The sequence below is a fragment of the Apium graveolens genome, chromosome 7 (genome assembly GCF_009905375.1).
Source record: "Apium graveolens cultivar Ventura chromosome 7, ASM990537v1, whole genome shotgun sequence".
Taxonomy (NCBI): domain Eukaryota; kingdom Viridiplantae; phylum Streptophyta; class Magnoliopsida; order Apiales; family Apiaceae; genus Apium; species Apium graveolens.
Genome location: NC_133653.1, coordinates 11,142,676 through 11,163,313, shown reverse-complemented (window position 1 = coordinate 11,163,313; position 20,638 = coordinate 11,142,676). Strand labels below are relative to the sequence as shown.

The following is a 20,638-nucleotide window of genomic DNA, read 5'->3' as shown; positions in this document are numbered from 1 at the left end:
AGTTTAGGCACAACAAAAGGAAATGAGTTACTCATTTTTTCACAAGCTCTGATGCCACTCTATTGGCAAACAAATAGAAGAAATTATCTAATATGTAAACCGGAGACTACTGGTATATAACAGACTTTTTTTCTTCATCTTTTTTACAACTGATTATAGGCTGTCAATTTATAGTTACAGCAGTGAGTTTGGTACATGAATAAGTAATAAAGATTATCTCCTGGTCTTCCTAATTCACTGAACTAGACATCAATAATCATGCATGAACTTAATAACATACTAGATACATGAACCAGACTAATCAAATTTACCTTTTAACAAACTCCCAAGCCATATTTGAACATTCTTCTTCTTAGGGTATTTGATTTCAGCAACCCACTTACCCTTTCTCAATCTAACACCTTCAATCTTGGTATAAACTTTGCTAGCCTGGTCATCAAATTCAGCGACGTTCACCCTGACATCACGATCATCAGATTCTACAGTCTTAACTATAGCACATAGAATAACATCGGTGCTTGATAGTGATATGGTCCTTGTGTTAAGTAATGGTTAGTTTGATCCGTTTGGATTTATTACTACAGAATTCATTCCAAAGACTGGATTATTTATTAGTGCTAATACGAGATCTCTAAATTACTCATGTTCAGGGCTCCTTGAAGAATACGATTCCCCTACAAAATTGCTGATGAATAAAACATCTTCATTTGCTAAGCTTGTAGCTGAGTACAGTGTAAGATCTAATTCAAGCTTAGAAATTACAGGTGGATGATTAAACAATAGAATGATCACTGGTTAGTACTCGTATTACTGCTGAATTTGGTCTTGATCGTCATCGTTGTCACTGGTTAGAATGATCTTTATTAGTGAATTTGCATTGCAGCATCTGCTATCTTTGTTGATTGCAATGCAAGTGAGTTATGAGAGATGTTAGATCACGAATACGAGTTAAACGTTGCAAAGGCTTATCGTCGTACACTGTTGCAGAGTAATGGCAACAACGAAGCTTTAAAGGAACCGAAAATAGTGATGTTCTGATGCAAGAATAAGTACATTGGAAGGGCCAGAATAGTGATGCATCAGCTCTGTCTTTTCTCTGTGACTCGTTTTTCCCCTGTTGGCAGCAGTGCTTGTTTATAACAATGCTATTAGGCCAATAGTCATAGTAATAGTAGTTTCAGCAGCACTGGCTTTGTTTGGAGTAAGGGTAATGCTACATGTACAGAATTGTTTTTTGTACAGAATGATGGGGAAGCAGAGTTCTAAAAATCTGTACTCTGTTCAACTGGGCAAAGCCATGGAGTAAAGAGTACTCGGAGAACTCGGGGAGTACTCGGAGGGGAGTACCGGCAAAGAGTACTTAGTTAAAAATTAGGATAATAAAATATTTATTTTTAATTTTAATATTTATTTAACTTAGTATTATATAAATAAATGATATTTAAGATAATTAATTATGTATTCGAATATCTCGAAATAGTACTCGATATAAAACTTAAAATTTTAAATCACCGGTAACTAATTTTATTTAGTATGCATTTAACTTATTATATTTTATTAATGATATGCGATATAATTAATTATTATTTTCTTATTTTGGCTAGCTTTTTACAATTATTTTAACATTAAAAATACTTAAAAGTTGTATTTATTTGTTACAAACTATTACCCATTTACGAGTTTTTTTTGGGAACATTATTTTTTTCTTTTAAAATTTTTCTTCTAAAATCGAGTTTTTTCCAGTAATCCGGGTTTTGCCCGAGTTTGACCCGAGCCAAAACAAAAAACCGAGTTACGGCCGAGTAAAACGGGATCGAATACTTAGCTCCGGATCGGAAATAAGTATTGTTGTCCACTATACTTATTTTCATTTTTTATTTAAAAATTGTACAGATTTTTTGTTGGTGTGCCCCTACAAAATTTTATTATTTAATTGTACAAGTTATTACTAACTATTTACTTTTTATTATTTAATAAAAATATTACATTTTTATGTTTTATATATTTTCTTGTAGTATATATTTATTTTTTTATTTTAATACTAGTATAGTTTCTTTTAAATATGATTAGATGTTTAACCTTTTAAATTAAGTTCTTAAAAAAGTAATTTCATCATAAAAATCACAACAAATAAGATTGGTAAAAATTAATCAAAACATTATAACATAAAGAATAACAGACTAAATAGTAAAATTATATGTCTCAATAGAAATCAACAAGTCTCAATAAAAAAAATATAGCATACTTGTGTTCACAATTAAAAATACCCAACTTGGATCAAATAAAAAGGAACATGTTTCACAGCTTTCCAACTTAAAACATCTCATTCATTATATTTATTCTTTTTGATTTCTAAAATACCAGGATAGAAGGATGGTATGTAGAAAAGAATGATGATGAGAATAGTATTTCAAAAATATGATATAAGTTATACAAAATCATAATATATATTAAACAACATAATATTTGTAATATTTGTAACCTTTCTTGTAATATATAATATTACAATTTATTTTGCAAGTACTCTCTTATTATTAAAATAAAAAAATTATATTTTTTTCGTGATATAGAATATTTTAATTTTGTAATTAGAACTTGATTACTTGTAAGTAGATAATTTTGGTGAAATTTTAATAGGAATATATAAAAAGAAAAAAAGAATATAAGAAACAAATAATAAGAAGATGAAAATGAATTGTAGGTATAACAACTATAGTGGTCGACAAAAATCATTAATACGTGCTTCCACATCATTATGTATAAATATTCTGGAACTAATTCTGTACACGTAGCATTACTCAAAATAATTATTAATGTAAAGCTTGACATGAAGAAGGCCTATGACATAATAGAGTGGGGCTATCTAAAGGCGATTATAAATGTATGCTGGATAAACAGGGGTGGCGACTCCTTAATAATCAGACGAGTTTGGTTAGCCGTGTGTACAATGCCAGATATTACCCTCGGTGTAATCTCTTGAATGCCTCGATTGGTAATAACCCTAGTTTTGTGTGGCATAGTATTTGGGAGGCCAAAGAGTTGCTTAAATCAGGGGTGAGATGGAGTGGGGGTACTGGAGAAAGTATAGACATTTTAAATCAACCTTGGCTGTCAGGTGAGTCCAATCCGTATGTCACAACGGATCTGCAGGTCTTACAGGGGAGTAAAGTCCAGAATTTGATGCAAATAGGGAATAGAATATGGGACTAGGATTTAATCTTTGATCTGTTTAACGACAAAGATAAGCAGTGTGTACTCAACGTTTCTTTGAATCAGAGATGGGCTGAAGATCGTCTGTACTGGAAGGAAGAGACAACTGGTGTATATACAGTCAGAAGCGCATACAGATTACTGCAGACTCAAAAAGCTCGTTGGAACTCCTCAGAAAGTAATGGAGGGTGGAGGAAGCTGTGGCAAACCAAAGTCCCACCAAAGGTAACGCATGTGTGTTGGAGAGCTCTTACTGATTGCCTCCCTACGATGACTCTGTTGTATTCTAGGTATGTTCCAGTTCAGCTCAATTGTCAAGTCTGTAATACAAGGGAGGAAACTATAGGGCACGCACTGGTTTCGTGCCCCTTTGCGACTGCATGTTGGAACAAGGTGTTGGGCAATATGTTTTCGGGTCTAGTAACAAGTTTTAAAGACTTGTTTTTTCAGATGGTAAATTCAGTAAATAGGGAGAAGAGAGAGGAGGTTCTTATGACATGCTGGGCGATCTGGAAGGCTCAGAACGAGCTAGTTTGGCAGAAAAAGCGATCGCTAATTGAGAACGTAGTTAGTTCAGCCAGAAGATACTTTGTGTAATGGAGAAATGCCCAATCGTTAAATGTTATTGCTCTATATCCTGGGGACAACGAAAGGGATGGAGCGACTCGATAGGCCAAGCCACAGGAGAACTCGATCAAAGTCTCGGTTGATGCGGCTAAGTTTTTAGATAACGAAGCTTATGGTATTGGTTTGGTGGTCAGGAATTCGGATGGAGAGGTTACTCATGCTCAGACATGGAGATTTTAGGGTACAAGGGCTCCTGACTATATTGAGGTTGTAGCCATTAAAGAAGCGTTAAGCTGGAGCAAAACACAGGCAGAGCAAGCGATAGAAGTGGAGTCGGGCCGTAAGGTGGTGGTTCAGCTTATTAGAAACACAGTGCCAATGGTTTCTCCAGTGGGTAGAATTATAGAGGAGTGTCAGGAGCTTCTCCTCGAGTTAAACAATGTTAGTTTATACTTCGTTAAACAGTCAGCTAATAAGGTAGCTCATAGCTTGGCTAGAGATCTTATTCTTTTCCTGATCGAACTTTCAACGGGAGTGATGTTCCCATGGAAGTTAAACAGTGTATTCTGGATGATTTGGTTATGAATTAAAGCATCTATTTTGGGTCAAAAAATAATAATTATTAATGTTGAGAAGCACATGTATCTCAACCAAAAAGTCACTAATCATCAGAATCATACTTTTATCTGTTAGACATATGTATTTGTAATTTAGTTATGTGATATTTATCACAAAGTATCTTAGCATAATTCTGTTACAATCACATAAATTAGTTTACTTCAAAATTTGATAAGATAAATTTGGAGGAATACACGTTGTTATATTTATCTGATTCAAGGTATATCTTTTATTTTGAACGTAGTCACTAATCTTGATAATTGCAAATTTTAATGTAAAATTATCGTTATCTATTGAAATTAGCAACTTACAATTTAAAATTGATAAAAAAATAAGTTAAGTTTTAATATTTATTACTTTATAATAAGATAAAAATATGTTACCTTAGAGATAAGTAATTTGGCAATTGGCATGTTTTAGTCCATCACTTGTAAGTTTTAATACAATATCGAAAACTGTGTAGGATGGTTCATTTTTTAAAAATTTTAAAAATATAATTATAAAGTCATAATGGAATTAACTTATTTTATGCTTTTCACTAATAAAATAATAACACTCAAGTGTAATCGAGATATTCATAAGTTGTATAACATTACAATTATATTTTTCTACTTATTTTTTTCAAAATTAGTAGAAGAATTTTCAAGATTAATAATTAAAATTAGATGCGATAATCTTAAAAAATGAGTAACAAAGAACCATCATGTTGATAAAATTGCTATATTATATTTTGAAGAAAGAATAACACATTTGGAGATAATGAGTAATTTTATTAAAAAACTACAACTTAGTGCAAAAATACTAAAAAAATAATCATAAAACTAAATCTAAAGAAAAAAGAAGAAGAATTGAAACATAATTTTGGTGAAAAATAATGACATAATAATTTAAGATTTATGCAAGTTACAAAATAACTTGGCCAAATATTTGGTGCTACTGGTCTATCCATCTTCTTTTTAACGCTTAAAGCTGCCATGTAAAGCTGACCATGTATGAAAGTAGGTTTTGAATCTGTACTGCTTTATTTTTTCACATAAATACAATTTAATAGCGGAGAACCTCGATGATGGAGTGAGATTTGGACCATACATTAATGGAGTGAATTAAATTGAGTTCTAAATATTAGACTGCATAGTTCTAATAAGTAAGAGTGAATAATGTTACGATTTCAACCTCATATGCAACCTAATATTCAACCACATATGCAACCCACATCCATACTTTTGCAACTATTTTCATAAAATGTGGTATTTTTGGTAAATTCTCTAAAATTTAACTTGTTTAATAAATTCAAACTTAAAAGAATCTTTGTGATTCTGAAAAAAATGAGGGGTAAAGAAATTAATCGGGAAATATCTTTTTACGATCTCTTTGCATTTCACCACTCCACTGAAAATTCCCTATAGCCCTATTGTATTTAACGAGTTCATGTATATTTTTGCGAATAATAAGCACGACAATATACAATGACAAAAAGAACCCCTAGTTTCAAATTATTTTAACGAGTCCCATGGGCATATCTGTAATTCATAAAATTTCTTTTCCTGATTATGCAAATCACAGTTTCCCATATAAACACGAAAATGCACCCTCTGTACCTTCCCCCACGCAAAGCAGCATGTACATATACACACAACGACATACACAGAGAGAATCAACCAAAAATGGTGAAGTACAAAGTCTCATTCACCGCCGATCTCGAGAATCTCACCGATCTTCATTTTTGCGCCCGTGGTTTTTCTTTCGCTTACTACTTCAAGGTCCTTCAATTTCACTTCGCCTTTACTTACATTAATTTCTGTGTATAATGTGTTTGTACGGTCATTATTCACTCTTACTTATTAGAGTCATGTAGTCTAATATTAGGTTGCATATAAGGTTTGAAACAATAACATTATTCACTTATTAGAGTTATGTAATCCAATATTTAAACTTAATTATTCAAATATATATTGATTTTGAATAATTTTGTTATGTAATTCTCTACCGAGATCTCTATAATATAGTTCTAATTAAATTTCCACCACATCTATTACTATTATATATAAGACGAAATATTGAAAATTTTGGTACGGTATCTGTTTTTTGGTACACGCTAATTTTACCGAATTACCCTTATTTATTTATATATTTTTATAAAAATTATTTTAATAGAATGACCAATCCTAATTCCTAATATACCTTAGACACCAATATCTACCTCACTATTACTGCAATTCTGCAATTCAAACCAGGACCAAGCTTTGTCATCAGCAAATTCAATTTATACTCTCGAACAAATCATGTTAAGCTTAAGATTCTTTTATCAATCAAATTGAAACTCGAAATTTCAGCTGATGTACTGAAATATTGGTTCGTAATTTATCGAGAACTAGGTGGGTTAACCCTAACTAAAAAAAATATAAGATATGAATAAATTTTAAATCCTGAAATTTTTAATTTATAGTTTATCGAAAATTAGGTGGGTTTACCCTTATTAAACAAAAATATAAGATATGAATAAATTTCAAAATTTTCAATTCAAAACAAATTTTAAAAAATTATATAATATTAGAAACAATCCATGCATTGCACGAATTTTGTACTATCTTCACTATTTATCTATCTATAGTATCTATACTATACTATTATAAACGAAACATAATTTCGTTTGGTAGGTTGGTTACCACCTTCCTAAAATGGTTGTTAACACTTTCCAAAATAAAGTTAAAGTAAATATATTTTATTTAAAAAAATTAAATCATGTATTTGATATAATTACAAACTCTTTGAATGATAATCCTGCTTGATTTCTAATCACACTCAGCTTCTTTTTTACCTTTTTCGTAGGGAACCAAACACTTCCAAAATTAATTTTAATAATTCAAATTTAAAAATAACAATTTATTAACAAATCAAGAACAAATTAATTTTTTTTTATCACATCAATCGGATACACCAAACAACCGCATACACTGCTCCGATAAGCGTCCAAGGTCGGAGGAATTTTTATTACTTTAACTATTTAGAATTTGAATCTGTCAATAACACGATATATAAATTATTAACTTTGTCATGAATTTCAATAAAACATATTTATTATCTGCTATAATTTAATTTTATATAATAAAAAATAATTAAATAATAAAAATTATAATCAGTCCGTGCGTTGCACGGGTTATAGGCTAGTATTAATTAAACAAAACATTAAAATTTTGGTAGTCGGACGGTTGGTACTACTGAAATTACTTAATTATTCATATTATTTTCACTTATTTATCTATCTATTATTATTATATAAAATATGAAACATTGAAAATTTTGGTACGATACCTGTTTTTCGGTACACGCTGTTTTCGGTACACACTGAATAATAGACAAAATATTAAAAGTTTGGTTCGTACAGTTTCAATTACATAATTGCCCTTCCTTAAAAATATTCATTGTTTTACTCAATTGCCCTTAATTGTTCGTACGATCCTTCCCTCAATTACATAATTGCCCTTCTTTAAAAAATTTCAATATTTTACTCAATTGCCTTTAATTAATTAAAATATAACCAATTATCTTCATAAGTAAATATGTTGTCTTTTTTATTTTTACCAACTAAAACAACTCTTTCTCTACAAATATTTTTAGACAAAAAGTTTTAACCTATATCATTTTTTAAGTAAAACATGTTGCTTTTTTTTTTATTTTCTCTAAACAAAACAATTCAACTTAAGATATATTAATTATCTATCTAACAAATCTATACTATATTATAATAGAAGAAATATAAAAATTTTGGTTGTCAGTCGGTACTCACTGACATTACATAATTGTCCAACTTAATTATTATTTTAACATAATTTTTCCTCTATAATATGACAAAAGAATGGACGGGAAAAAGAGAGTTAAATCGTGAATTAGATAAGATTCCCGTTCACGACTCTAAAACTAATGTTGATAAACCGAATCAACAACGAAGTTTTAAATAAACATATTTTTCCAGAGAATAGTTCTCCAATATTGATAGGAAATTGTTGCTAATGGAAATTTAACCTATTTTCTTGGGTGAGTTTATTAAATTATCTTTTTTCTAAAACCTAATTATTAAAAAATATGTATTATAATATAATAAAAGAATTATTTTACATACTTATAGTTTTAACAAATATAATTAATAAAATATTGAAATTAAAATAACAATTATTTAAAACAACCGTGCATCCCACATGTTTAAACTAAACATTAACAGTTTGATAGTCGGTCGATACTTACTGAAATTACTTAATTTTTCCTACTTAATTACTTTATAATTTTGACATAATTATCTTATATAATATTATCGTTAAAAATTATGAAACCCCAAGATAAAATTTTATATAACCGGCCACAGTAAACGAGTATGAGATGGTATGTGTCAAAACAATTAAACTATTGAACCGAGATAAAAAAATATTAAACTAAAAAATAATTCTTTGGTCGATATAATGATATCGACCTAAAAAACAATATATTACTTACTATTTTAACAATTATAATTAAAACAATAATAAAATAAAAATTTTAAAATAACAAATATTAAAAACACACGGGTTTTAGGCTAGTATGTACATAATAAATAAGATTTCAAAAATATAAGCAATTATGAAATTCTTTTTTATAATAATATACATTTAAAATATTATTACTAATATTTTAGGATAAAACCATAAATATCTCTTAACATTATTTCAAATTTCAAACTAAAAGATAAGTTCCGATAAACCTATGATTTTTATATAAATACACATGTGCACCATAAAATTTTTAAACTTTTTGAAATGACACTTGAGAAAAGCATCACAACATCACAGAATCAGCTTTCAAAAATAAACTCCATCAATGAATGGTCCAAGTCTCACTCCATCATTATCGGAAGATTATCCTTATTAAATCATGTGAAGAAATTAAGTAGTATAGATTGAAAACCTACTTTCTTACATGATAGCTATACAGACAGTTTCAAGTCTTACTTTCTTATCACAAAATTACATGTGATAAGAATTGTAGCACCAAATATTTGGCCAAATTCTTTTGTAACTTGCATAATTTTAAATTACTAGCTTTATCATATCTTATAAATATTTTATATGAACTTTTAATATTGAATTAAATTAATTTATTTTTTTGGAAAAATTATAAAATGACATCTCTAACTCTATTTGGTTGATAAAACTTATTCAATTAATATTAAATTTTTTATTTTAGTTGTCGTGTTGTTTTTTGCTTAAAATTTTATATCTTTCTAATTTTAAAATTATTATTAATTTATACTTATTCACTTATAAATTTACTATACCATATACAATTAAATTTTTATTTTTGTACTTTACGGCGATTATGTATATGATATAATACAATATTAAGATAATGATAGAAAATATGAGAATTTATAATTATCATAAATAAATTGATAATATTATTTTTATTAGAATAAAGTTGGATTTATTTACTTTACTTGATTTACTCCTAAAATTTATGTTTTTTGTAATTTTTAATTTATTAAAATTTAATATTTTTGACTATAATTTTTAGATGGTGAATATTGTAAATTCTAATTTACTTTGTCTAATTTTTTATATTAAAAAACATTTTAATAAAATTTTTTTGGGTGAATTTTGTTGTGACTTCTAATTAAAAGTGAATTCTTATTTTATAGAGTATATCTACTACTTTTATTATATAAAATTTCCTTTTTATTAATTTTTTATTTTAATGACGCCTCTGTATATAAAACATTTAAAATTTTGTTTATACTATTTTCACACCTAATATGTTTTTTGATTTGTTTTTTTCTTTTTAGTTATTTTTTAATGTAATGTTTGTTTGTTTTAATATTTGGTGTATTATTTAATTAATATAATATATTTGTACATTTTAAAGTTTTTTTTGTTACGTATTTGTTCTTCGTATTTGTTTGTTTGTTTCTTTAACCTTTTGAAATCTGTTTGCAACGCAAGGGATATCTTATAAATATTTTATATGAAATTTTAATATTGAATTAAAATAATTTAGTTTTTTGGAAAAATTATAAAATGGCACCTCTAACTCTATTTAGTTGATAAAACTTATTTTATTAAAATTATTTTTTATTTTAGTTGTATTGTTTTTTGCTTAAAATTTCATATTTTTCTAATTTTAATATTATTAAATGTATACATATTCACTTAATAAATTTATTATACCCTATACAAACAAATTTTTATTTTTGTACTTTACGCCAATTATGTATAGGATATATAATGATAGAAAATATGAGAATTTATAAATTATTATAAATAAATTGATAATATTATTTTTATTAGTATTAATTTGAATTTATTTACTTTACTTGCTTTACTCATAAAATTTATGTTTTTTGTAATTTTTAATTTACTAAAATTTTATATTGTTTACTCTATAAATTTTTTAATGGTGAGTATTGTAAATTTTAATTTAGTTTGTCTACTTTTTATATTAAAAAAATTTTGGGTGAATTTCGGTGTGACTTTTTTTTTTAATTTTTTTTACAACTTAATATTTATTGTGATTTTTGTATTTCTTTTTTTAGGTTGATAAGTACTAGGAGTTTTTTGCAAATCTAATATATATGATTTTTTGGTGTTTGTTTGTTTAAAACAGTTGATAAGTATTAGGAATTTACAATCTTGCCATCTTACCCCAATTATATAGGATATAATTTTATAAAATAATATATTTTGCAATGTTCTGATTGTAAAATGTATAATTTTTAATAGAATAGTGATGTTTGTCGAAAAATACTTGCACACATATATATACTCCAAGACTTCAATGAAATAAAATAGTGTGTTCTATAAAACTTAAAAGCGGTGATGTGTTTAATGGAGTACGTATTCTGCTAATAACTATTCATAACTTTATTAGTATTTCAATTTTGAATTTTAATAATTTTTTATTATTATTTTATTTTATTTTATTATTATTATTATTATTATTATTATTATTATTATTATTATTGTTCCTAATTTTTATCTTTTATAGGATTCATGTGCGCTAAATTGTTTAGAAGTCAGTAATTTTCCATTTTATCAAATTAAGCAAAACACATATAATATTTATCCTTAAATACAATATAAATGTGTAAAATTATCTATTCAAAAATAATTTTAATCAAACTTACCTATTTCAATTTTTTAAGAAAATGACACCACCTTAACCCGATTAAAAAATGATTTATTTATTGTTACTTATATTTATTTTTTATTAAGATAATTGTTACTTATATTATATATATAACACTTTTTATATTATTTATAGCATTTAAGTATATATAATTATAATTCAATTTTTTCATTCATTACTTATTATGTAATACAATATAAGAATAAATAAATTAAATATTATATATAATATATTTTGTTAGATTTTTATTTAAATTTTGAGTTGTAATGGTTTATTATTATTATATTTCTTCCTTGTTTTTAAGTCTTATAAGATTTATGTGCTCTAAATGTTTTCAAAGACAAACTATCTATTGTGTTTATTATACAGATTATTAAGTATTATAATAAAATATTAAAATAAATGAAATAAATATAATATATAGTATTTTATTAAATTTTTATTTCAATTTTAATTGTAATAGTTTTATTATTCGGAATATTTGTCTATAGTATGTAGATTAATGATTTTGCAAAGTTATTTTCAAATTAAGAATATTTTTGAACTATATTTGATATAAATAAAAAAAATATATAACTAATCATACATTTAAAAAGACTTAAAATTATTATTATTATTTTCATATTAGGTTAAGGTTTATCATGAGGTATCATGTTACGCATATCAAACCTGTTTCCATCACCAATCTTTAATTATAATATTAGCCTTACAAACCAAAGTATATCATTAGCTTGACCACCGAACCATACCTTTTCATCTCCTTCTTTACTCCAATTATATATAGGATATAATTATGTTACTGGGCTGAGTTCTATGGAGTCCACCTTTTTATCGGAGTCCTCGGAGTCCATCTACGTTCTGCAAATAAAATATATTGTAAAACGTGTTATTTTGCAAAACATGTTACACAAATAGCATAACTTCAACAAAATCATGCAAATCTCATATATTTACGGTACAATATGTATGTTCTGCAATATGTTCTGCAACATGAACATTTATGTTCTGCAAACTAAACATGTTTTGTAGAATATATATTTTTGCAATGTTCTGCTTGTAAAATGTATGCAATCTACAAGATTTTTGATAGAATAGTGATGTTTGTCGAAAAATAATATGTTTTGCAAAATTTTAAGCTATATTTTACTTGCAGAACATATATGGACTCCGAGGACTCCAATTAAAGGTGGACTCCATAGAACTTTACTCTTATGTCACTATTGTTCATCAATATTATGTTTCATTTTTTTTTCTTAGATTGAGTTTTATGATTATTTCTTTAGTATTTTATTAATAAAATTACTCATTATCTCCAAATGTGCCTTGTACAACAATTTTACCACATGATGGTTATTTGTTACTCATTTTTTAAGATTATCGCATCTAATTTTAATTATTAATCTTGAAATTCTTCTACTAATTTCGAAAAAAATAAAAAAAATGTAATTATAATGTTATACAACTTAATAATATGTCGGTTACACTTGAAATTACATGTCATAGAATTGTATCAATCCTGATAGAAGGTAATATGTATTATTACTTTATCGAGAAAAATTATTTTAAAACTCCTCTGTTATTTATTAAATAAATAAAGCTCATTACAATCATTTTTTGAACAGATTTACGGTTTCAACTTATGTTGCAGACTCTACCACCGTCATTGAAGTTATATTTTTTGATCGTGAGATTAGAAAATTGACATCTAAAACCGTGAACAATGTAATTGAATTAATGTACGTATAATACGATAATATATATATATATATAATATTTTTGTTAAATTTAAATAACTCAATTATCATATCATATAATAATTTTTTTTTGTTTTAGTCATAAAAATTTTCCTAGCCATGCTCAAGAAAGCAAAGAATTAACACTTACACTTTTATTGGATAATAAAAATTATCAAGTTCATAAATGTTTATTATATTCTATTACTTTTTAGTACCAGTACAATCTATTTTATAATACATGCACACTCACGTATCTCTTTAAATTATATTTAACTAAATGATTTGCTTAAAATTTTATAATTTTAATAATGAAAATGAATGAATTCGTTTCCAGGTGCGTAGCACGGGCAATGTACTAGTATAATTTAGTGTTCGGTTAGTGGTTCCGTGTTCTTGAGTTGAATAATATTTTGGACAATAAATTAACGAAAGCAAGATATTCGGGGAAGTATATATTCATATATAAATCCTCGGGGGTGTTGCTACACTTCGATAAATAAATTAACCGACTACAATACAAGAACAACAATGTTCTTGCTTTTACAAAGATTTATAAATCAAATCCTATACAATGATTTACCTTTTATTTGTCTAAGCATCTAATTACCTGATAACAAATATAATGCCCCTATGAATATACAACAATTAAATTGGCAATTATAACATTTCTCCGGTAAGAAGTTAAACAAATATTCAATTTTCCCGAGCTTCTCTGTAATTCTTTGTTTCTTATTTCACCAGCTCTCGTGAGAGAGAAGATGAACATAACAATACAATTCTTGATTGATATTTCTTTTACTTCAAAGTGTAAACTTTATATTGATTTTAATTACGTGGCTCAATATTAGCCAAGTAAATAAATGGATCAATCAATAAAGTTGTAGTTGAAAGTTACTTGCGTCCATGAGAGTTTATTTTTTAGAACATTTTAGAATAATGTAAGTTGCGACCACAAGGAGTTTCACTTATTCTTTACTTGCGCACAAGGTGATTTTTCCCTTGGCTATCCTTTAAGTGGCGACCCCCCAGGTACCCGCACTTACTTGCGACTAGAATGCTCATTGAAAGGGTTTTTGACTTAGTTTTTCTACTAATTTCTAACTGGTGACTACAAGGGAGCTGTTGTCTTAGAATATTTTCTGAGTTATGACCCTAGCTTCCCTTGGAGGACTTAGTTGCGACCCTAGTCACTCTAGGAAGCTTTAGTTGTGACCACAAGGCACTTTTGCCTTAGAAAAAATGTCGAGTTGCGACCACAAGGAACAACATGCATTTATGAGATAGTTTCTTTTCCCATTTCTTCCCGGTTGCTCCTACTAGGTCAAAACCAACTCCGGTACTTAGATTTTGATCTATACTTCAAGGTTATTTCTCCTTCTAAGCAATAGAGTGGCTATGGTGAATCCTACTCCAAGATAGTGATCACTTTGACTTAAATTCTATAGAACACTGTAACACTTAAACTGTCCCGTCTTCAAGTCTTCTCTCCGAGTCTTTGTATAAATCATATAACCTTCATATCCAGATATGATTACCCACTTAACAATCTTCCTAATGATAGTACTTAATTTTCTTTCATGAATCACTGACACCTAGTGCAATGGTCTAGTATAGGTGACTAGTTCCGCTCTCAGGCCTTCGTACTATAATCTTCTCAAATCATTGTTAAGCTTGAAACAACATCATCGCTTTGAACACTGACTGTCAATAAACAATTGTATTTTCACTGAAATCTTCTTTGATACTTAGACAACGTCTTTATTGTTACTACAATCTTGAATACTTCATTCATTATTCTTCACTGACGCTTGAATATATAAATGAACTCCTTTCTGTGAGTAATACTTCAAGACTGCAGCTGTCTTCTTCAACCTCTGTCTATACCCCGTCTTCAATTCTTCAGATTCCTATGCTTCAAACACTATATGTCTTCAATCAATGCTGATACACTGAAATCTTCCGGTGAAACTTTTACATTGAATTTTCAACACTTTTGAAACCCTGAAAGTCTTTAACTTTTATTCTTCACCGAGGCATGAACATATTAATGAACTTCTTTCAGTGACCTGTAAATAGACTTTAAGCTTTCTTCTAATCTTTTAATATTTTGTATTTGTCTTATCTTCATTTCTTCCTGATTTCTTGTGTAGACGTAGTATTATTCACCTGTCCAGTTCTAATTTTGAGTTATCACATCTACTGCTCATACATCTTCACAATCTCACCAACAAGATGTAATACCGTGTGCCACTATACAAAAAAATTATAAATTCAATTCTGAAAATGATGTAGAAAATACTTAAAAACCATTATAGATACTGATAACAGAATCGTCCTTTGTAACAGTGATGGAGGAAATATGGCAACTTGGAACTTCATTAAATGAGGGCCGCCTAATGTATCACACTGAAATGCTATTATATCACCTAAAGTTATGCCTGAACTCGAAACAAATTCGTCCCATTGCAGATCAAAACAAGCAGGACCATTTACCCACTTCAATCTAATAGTCCAGAAATAATCTTCATAGCCCAGGGTAATCATCTCACACCCAACCTTCATATTTAATTAAGTTATAAATGTCAAATCAAGATTTATAATTTTGAATAACAGTATACCTTAAATAACCAACCTCTGGCTAGTCTTCATGCTTCAAATGTTTTTTTTCACCACAAGATTATGGAGGCAAGTGAAATTTTCCATCACACTGAATTTATACGAAGAAACAATCTGATCAATTGTAATATTATCATAACTAATATCATTTCTTGATGAGGAATAAGGTATTTCCAACAGGTACTTATAAGTTTATTTACGAAAAAATACTTTTAAAAACGTCACTACAAGCATATATATGTAGCGTGCACAATTGACTATTTCTGTATAATTCTTTAAACATACGTAGTAGTGATTCACAGTTGTACTCTCTTCTTCTTTTCTTATTCCCTCCGTCCCTACTCATTCTTCCGCCCTATGCACTGTGAAGTTATTTGGATCACTGAATTATAATCCGGTAAATGAGACTGAGAATAGATTTATTGTAATCTCGAGTTGTACCACTGTAAAACGAAGTGCTTCATGAATTTAGAATCTTCACAATGCTGAAATGTCATTTATGACTTTAGAAATAGTTAAATTTGAAGTTTTTTTTGGGGTTCAGAGTTCCCAGGAAGAAAGATTTTTTAACTGATGGTTCTGGCTAATAATATAGTCACTGAGGCAACCAAAGAATTTTCTAGTGCATTATCTAAAATAAGCCTCTATGGTTCTTCAACATTTAAGAGCTGCGGGAAACATATAATCTTATCAATGCCACAAAAATATGAAAGTGTACACTTCACAAGTTATGCAGCAAGTTAATGGTTACACTTACATTATGGATAGGCCTGAGATACAAATCTCTCCTTGTTTGTAGAAAATAAACATGGTCTTCTTTTTGCAATCATAATTAAGAGCAAGAACGCGCTGATCTGAAGGTTTATTAAAAGCTCATCCATACGAGCCTGGCTATGCTTCTCCCTACCCAAAGTCTTGTAAGAGTCAGAGAAGTCTCGAAAATAAAACTCAAGAAGAGGGGATATTTTCCCGGGGTTGTATGAAATGATGGTCTATATCTACCTATTAACCATCCATGTGGGCCAAGGTCTTCCCGGGAGCTAACAAATAAGTGGGAACACTAAGTACAGGTCGTGCAGAACGGGCAAGCATATTAAAAGGCTCCGGAGAAGAATCACTAGAAGAGGTTTAGGGCAAATCTAGGAAAGTAGGACGTCAGATCTACGGTAAATGTTAGCTAATTGGTTAAATATCCTACTAGTCATACAAGTTCTCGGAGTCGATGCCATATTCGGATACAAAAAATACAAAACAAAAAATAAAACACTTAGAAACAGTAGCAACAAGATCAAAACAACCAAAATATGCATTACAACCTATACATACACATATATTCTCACAAAAACGTGATGAATAACAAACATATACCCAGATTTCCCAATAACAAAACATCAATTATCTACCAAACCCCAAAAAATCAAAAACACAAACCCGCAAAACGAGCCCAGTTTTGTGAAACCAAATAAAATACAAGAATGATGCAACTAAATTAACAGTTCAATTAGAAATAAATTGCATGCATTTAAAAAACTAGGCTACTGAGTTCATCGAAGCAAGCACAAGTATTAAAAAGTAAAGCAAGAGACGAATTCAAAAACTTGCAAGAAAGCAGGAGAAAATTAAGGCTTCAACAAAGAACAACGAAAAAAGCTCCAAAAATCGCCAAGAAAAAAACTCAGAAGTGCTCGTTTGAATATTTCAGTTTGCGTAAAGAAAATAGAGAAAGAAGGGGAGGAGTATTTATTGAAGAAAAAGGGGACAGACCCACTCAACCGACGTGCAATCATGTCCACAAACGTGGGACACGTGGCACGATCCTAGCCTTCTAAAAATTAACTGTGGCAGTTAATGTGCCGACTTTAAAAACCATAACTAGATGGCTGTAATCATTAACCGGCGCGATTTTTTAGGAGGAAGTTGGGGGAATGTAACGTTTGTATATATATATATATAGACACACACGCAAACATACTACACGGGAACCCAACCGCCATCTGACACCCCATAAAAAATGACAAAAGCCGTACATCCCAGTCATTTCTCAAGCTTGTTATGTCAAGACAAAGGGGCCTACCCCAATATAACACCGGGGCTTTGTAACCAACAATATCCCGGAGTTAGGGGCCACAAATCAAAGAAAAATGCATAATTTTTCCTAAGTTACAAAAATCAAGGGGCCTACCCAAACATAACACCAGGGCCTTGTAACCAATAATACCCCGGAGTTAGGGGCCACCAATCAAAGAAAAATGCAAAAATTTTGCCAAGTTACAAAAATCAAGGGACCTACCCAAACATAACACCGGGGCCTTGTAACCAACAACACTCAGGAGTTAGGGGCCACAAATCAAAGAAGATTGCAAAATTTTTCCTAAGCTCCAAAAATCAAGGGGCCTACCCAAACATAACACTGGGGCCTTGTAACCAACAACACCGGAGTTAGGGGCCACAAATCAAAGAAAAATGCAAAATTTTTCCTAAGTTCCAAAAATCAAGGGGCCTACCTAAACAAAACATCAGGGCCTTGTAACCAACAACACCCCGGAGTTAGGGGACACAAATACAAAAAATGCAGAATTTTTCCTAAATCAATTCAAATCAAGTGGCTTACCTAAAGACAACCCCGAGCAATAAAACTACTCCCCTATCTGGAAAACCCGCATAAGGGAGTGCGAGCCAAATGACAGGCCATAATACCCTAAGCCCATCTAAGGGTGGTCCCCGGACACGTGGCACTCACACAGGATAACAATGATCCCATATTACCCAAAATAGCATGGCAGCATCACAGCCGTCCATATGTCAAGACCTCTGGCTCTCCCAACATCAAGGGACAACTGGGCCCCGTCGCCCAACTGAATCATTCAATTATCCACCAACCAAGATTCGTCAATGGCTAGGATGAAAATGTACAAACCCAAAACCCTAAAATTGGGAGCATATAAAAGGCCCAAAAAGGAGATTTTGGGGGTTACCATTCTTTTTGCTCTCTACGCACGTACACACACTGATATACATATTTGAATAGCTCTTCCTTCTTCTTCTCCTTCAAGAAACTCTTTTCTTATTCTTACACCGGAGTTTTCGCGGGGATGCCACCACCCTCCGGTTCTGTTTTGCAGGAGCCCACCTTACAGCTTAATCCTTCACCCTCATTTCTGCACAAATTGAGCTCAATATCTTGGATAAGAAAGGGATAAGAGTCGGTGATGGGAATTTCCAGTGGAGTGGTGAAATACTAAGAGATCGTAAAGAGATATTTCCTGATATATTCCTTTACCCCTCATTTTTTCGAGAATCAGAAAGATTCTTTTTAAGTTTGAATTTATTGAACAAGTTAAATTTTATTTCTAAGTGTGTTTATATGACCAAATTTAACGACAACTATATTTCCGTTTCTATTGATTTGATTTGAAAATTTTATTCTCAAAATGGATAGTTTTGAGTGATTTTTATCGTATTTTGTGATTAAATTAAGCAAGAGCGTCATTTTTACTTTTCTGATAAATATCGTTTCAGTAACTTTCAGTAAAAATAATTATTTGAATTTAATGTCATAGAGAGGGAATGGCAATAGGCAGGGTCACATAATTGAAGTATTGTGAATAAGAACAACATATTCTTATTACTATTTTTAACCATAATGAAATTTGAAAACTTTAAAGGGAGCCCTTAAAACAGTTACCAGATTATGACACGCATACTGCTTACATAGAAAGTTAAAGATGCTTTAAAAACTACAGCTTCTCTGCATGCTAAAGTTAAAAAGCGGCAGCACGTCTCAATTTGCATTCTGTATAATTATTAATTCTATAAACCGATAAAAGTATGCACTACTTCACAATTTTGTACAATTCTTTCCCACTCAACTATGAAGCTATTTGGATCATGGAATTATATTCCGGTGAACGAGAATGAGCATAATTTTATTACAATCTCGAGTTGTGCCAATATATTGCACAATATCAAAATCTCGAAGTGCTTAATGAACTTCAAGGGTTCACAATATCAAAATGTCATTTGTAACTTAGAAATGGTTCTCGCTTATATATTGCATGTCACTGGGCCATCAAAAGAATTTGCCAGTGCATTTATTGTGTCCTTGGTTCCTCAACATTTAAGAGCTGCAGGAAACATATATAATCTTCTCGATGCCACGTGAATATGAGAATGTGCACTTCACAAGTTATGCAGCAAGTTAACTGTTACATTATGAATTAGGTCTGGGACACAAATCTCCCACAGCTGGCCATTCAGTGCAAGGGTGAGGAACTGGCCATTTAAAAAGAAACTGCTTATGGACAATTGGATATTCAACCAAGAAACTGGAAGATCAGGCAGGAGGACTACTTTCACTAATTTTCATTAAACCTTCCACAGCTGTTACTAATCCTCCTGATGTGCCGATAGCCAGCTCTAACTCGATTTCTGAAATCATCACACTTGCATTGTCTGACTGTAAGTCCAAATAATGGAAGCAATAAACTTCATTGACACGTAATAAATAGAAGGTTCTAACTTTTAGCATCAAACAAGTATTATCAACTTCAGAGGCAGGAAGCAGAAATGAATGCATAAACGCATTCATGATAATTCATCAGAAAAAATTGACGCTGAATAGTCCATGAAAACACAACAAATCACCTTTATAAAGCTCAGACATCACTTGATGATTTAATTACCTGAAATATCAACCAATCCCCAAAGAGATTACGTCACTGTTGCACTTATACTGAGAAATT

At 29.8% G+C, this 20,638-nt stretch overlaps 1 protein-coding gene across 1 annotated transcript; it reads left to right on the top strand.

Annotated features, from left to right (window-relative positions):
• Positions 1–927: 927 nt before the first annotated feature.
• Positions 928–20,180, top strand: LOC141673243 (uncharacterized). The gene is made up of 6 exons (XM_074479974.1): positions 928–988; positions 1,125–1,207; positions 2,899–3,115; positions 3,242–3,774; positions 4,018–4,254; positions 20,118–20,180. The coding sequence occupies exons 1-6, from the start codon at positions 928–930 to the stop codon at positions 20,178–20,180; spliced, it is 1,194 nt and encodes a 397-aa protein (XP_074336075.1).
• The last annotated feature ends 458 nt before the right edge of the window (positions 20,181–20,638 follow it).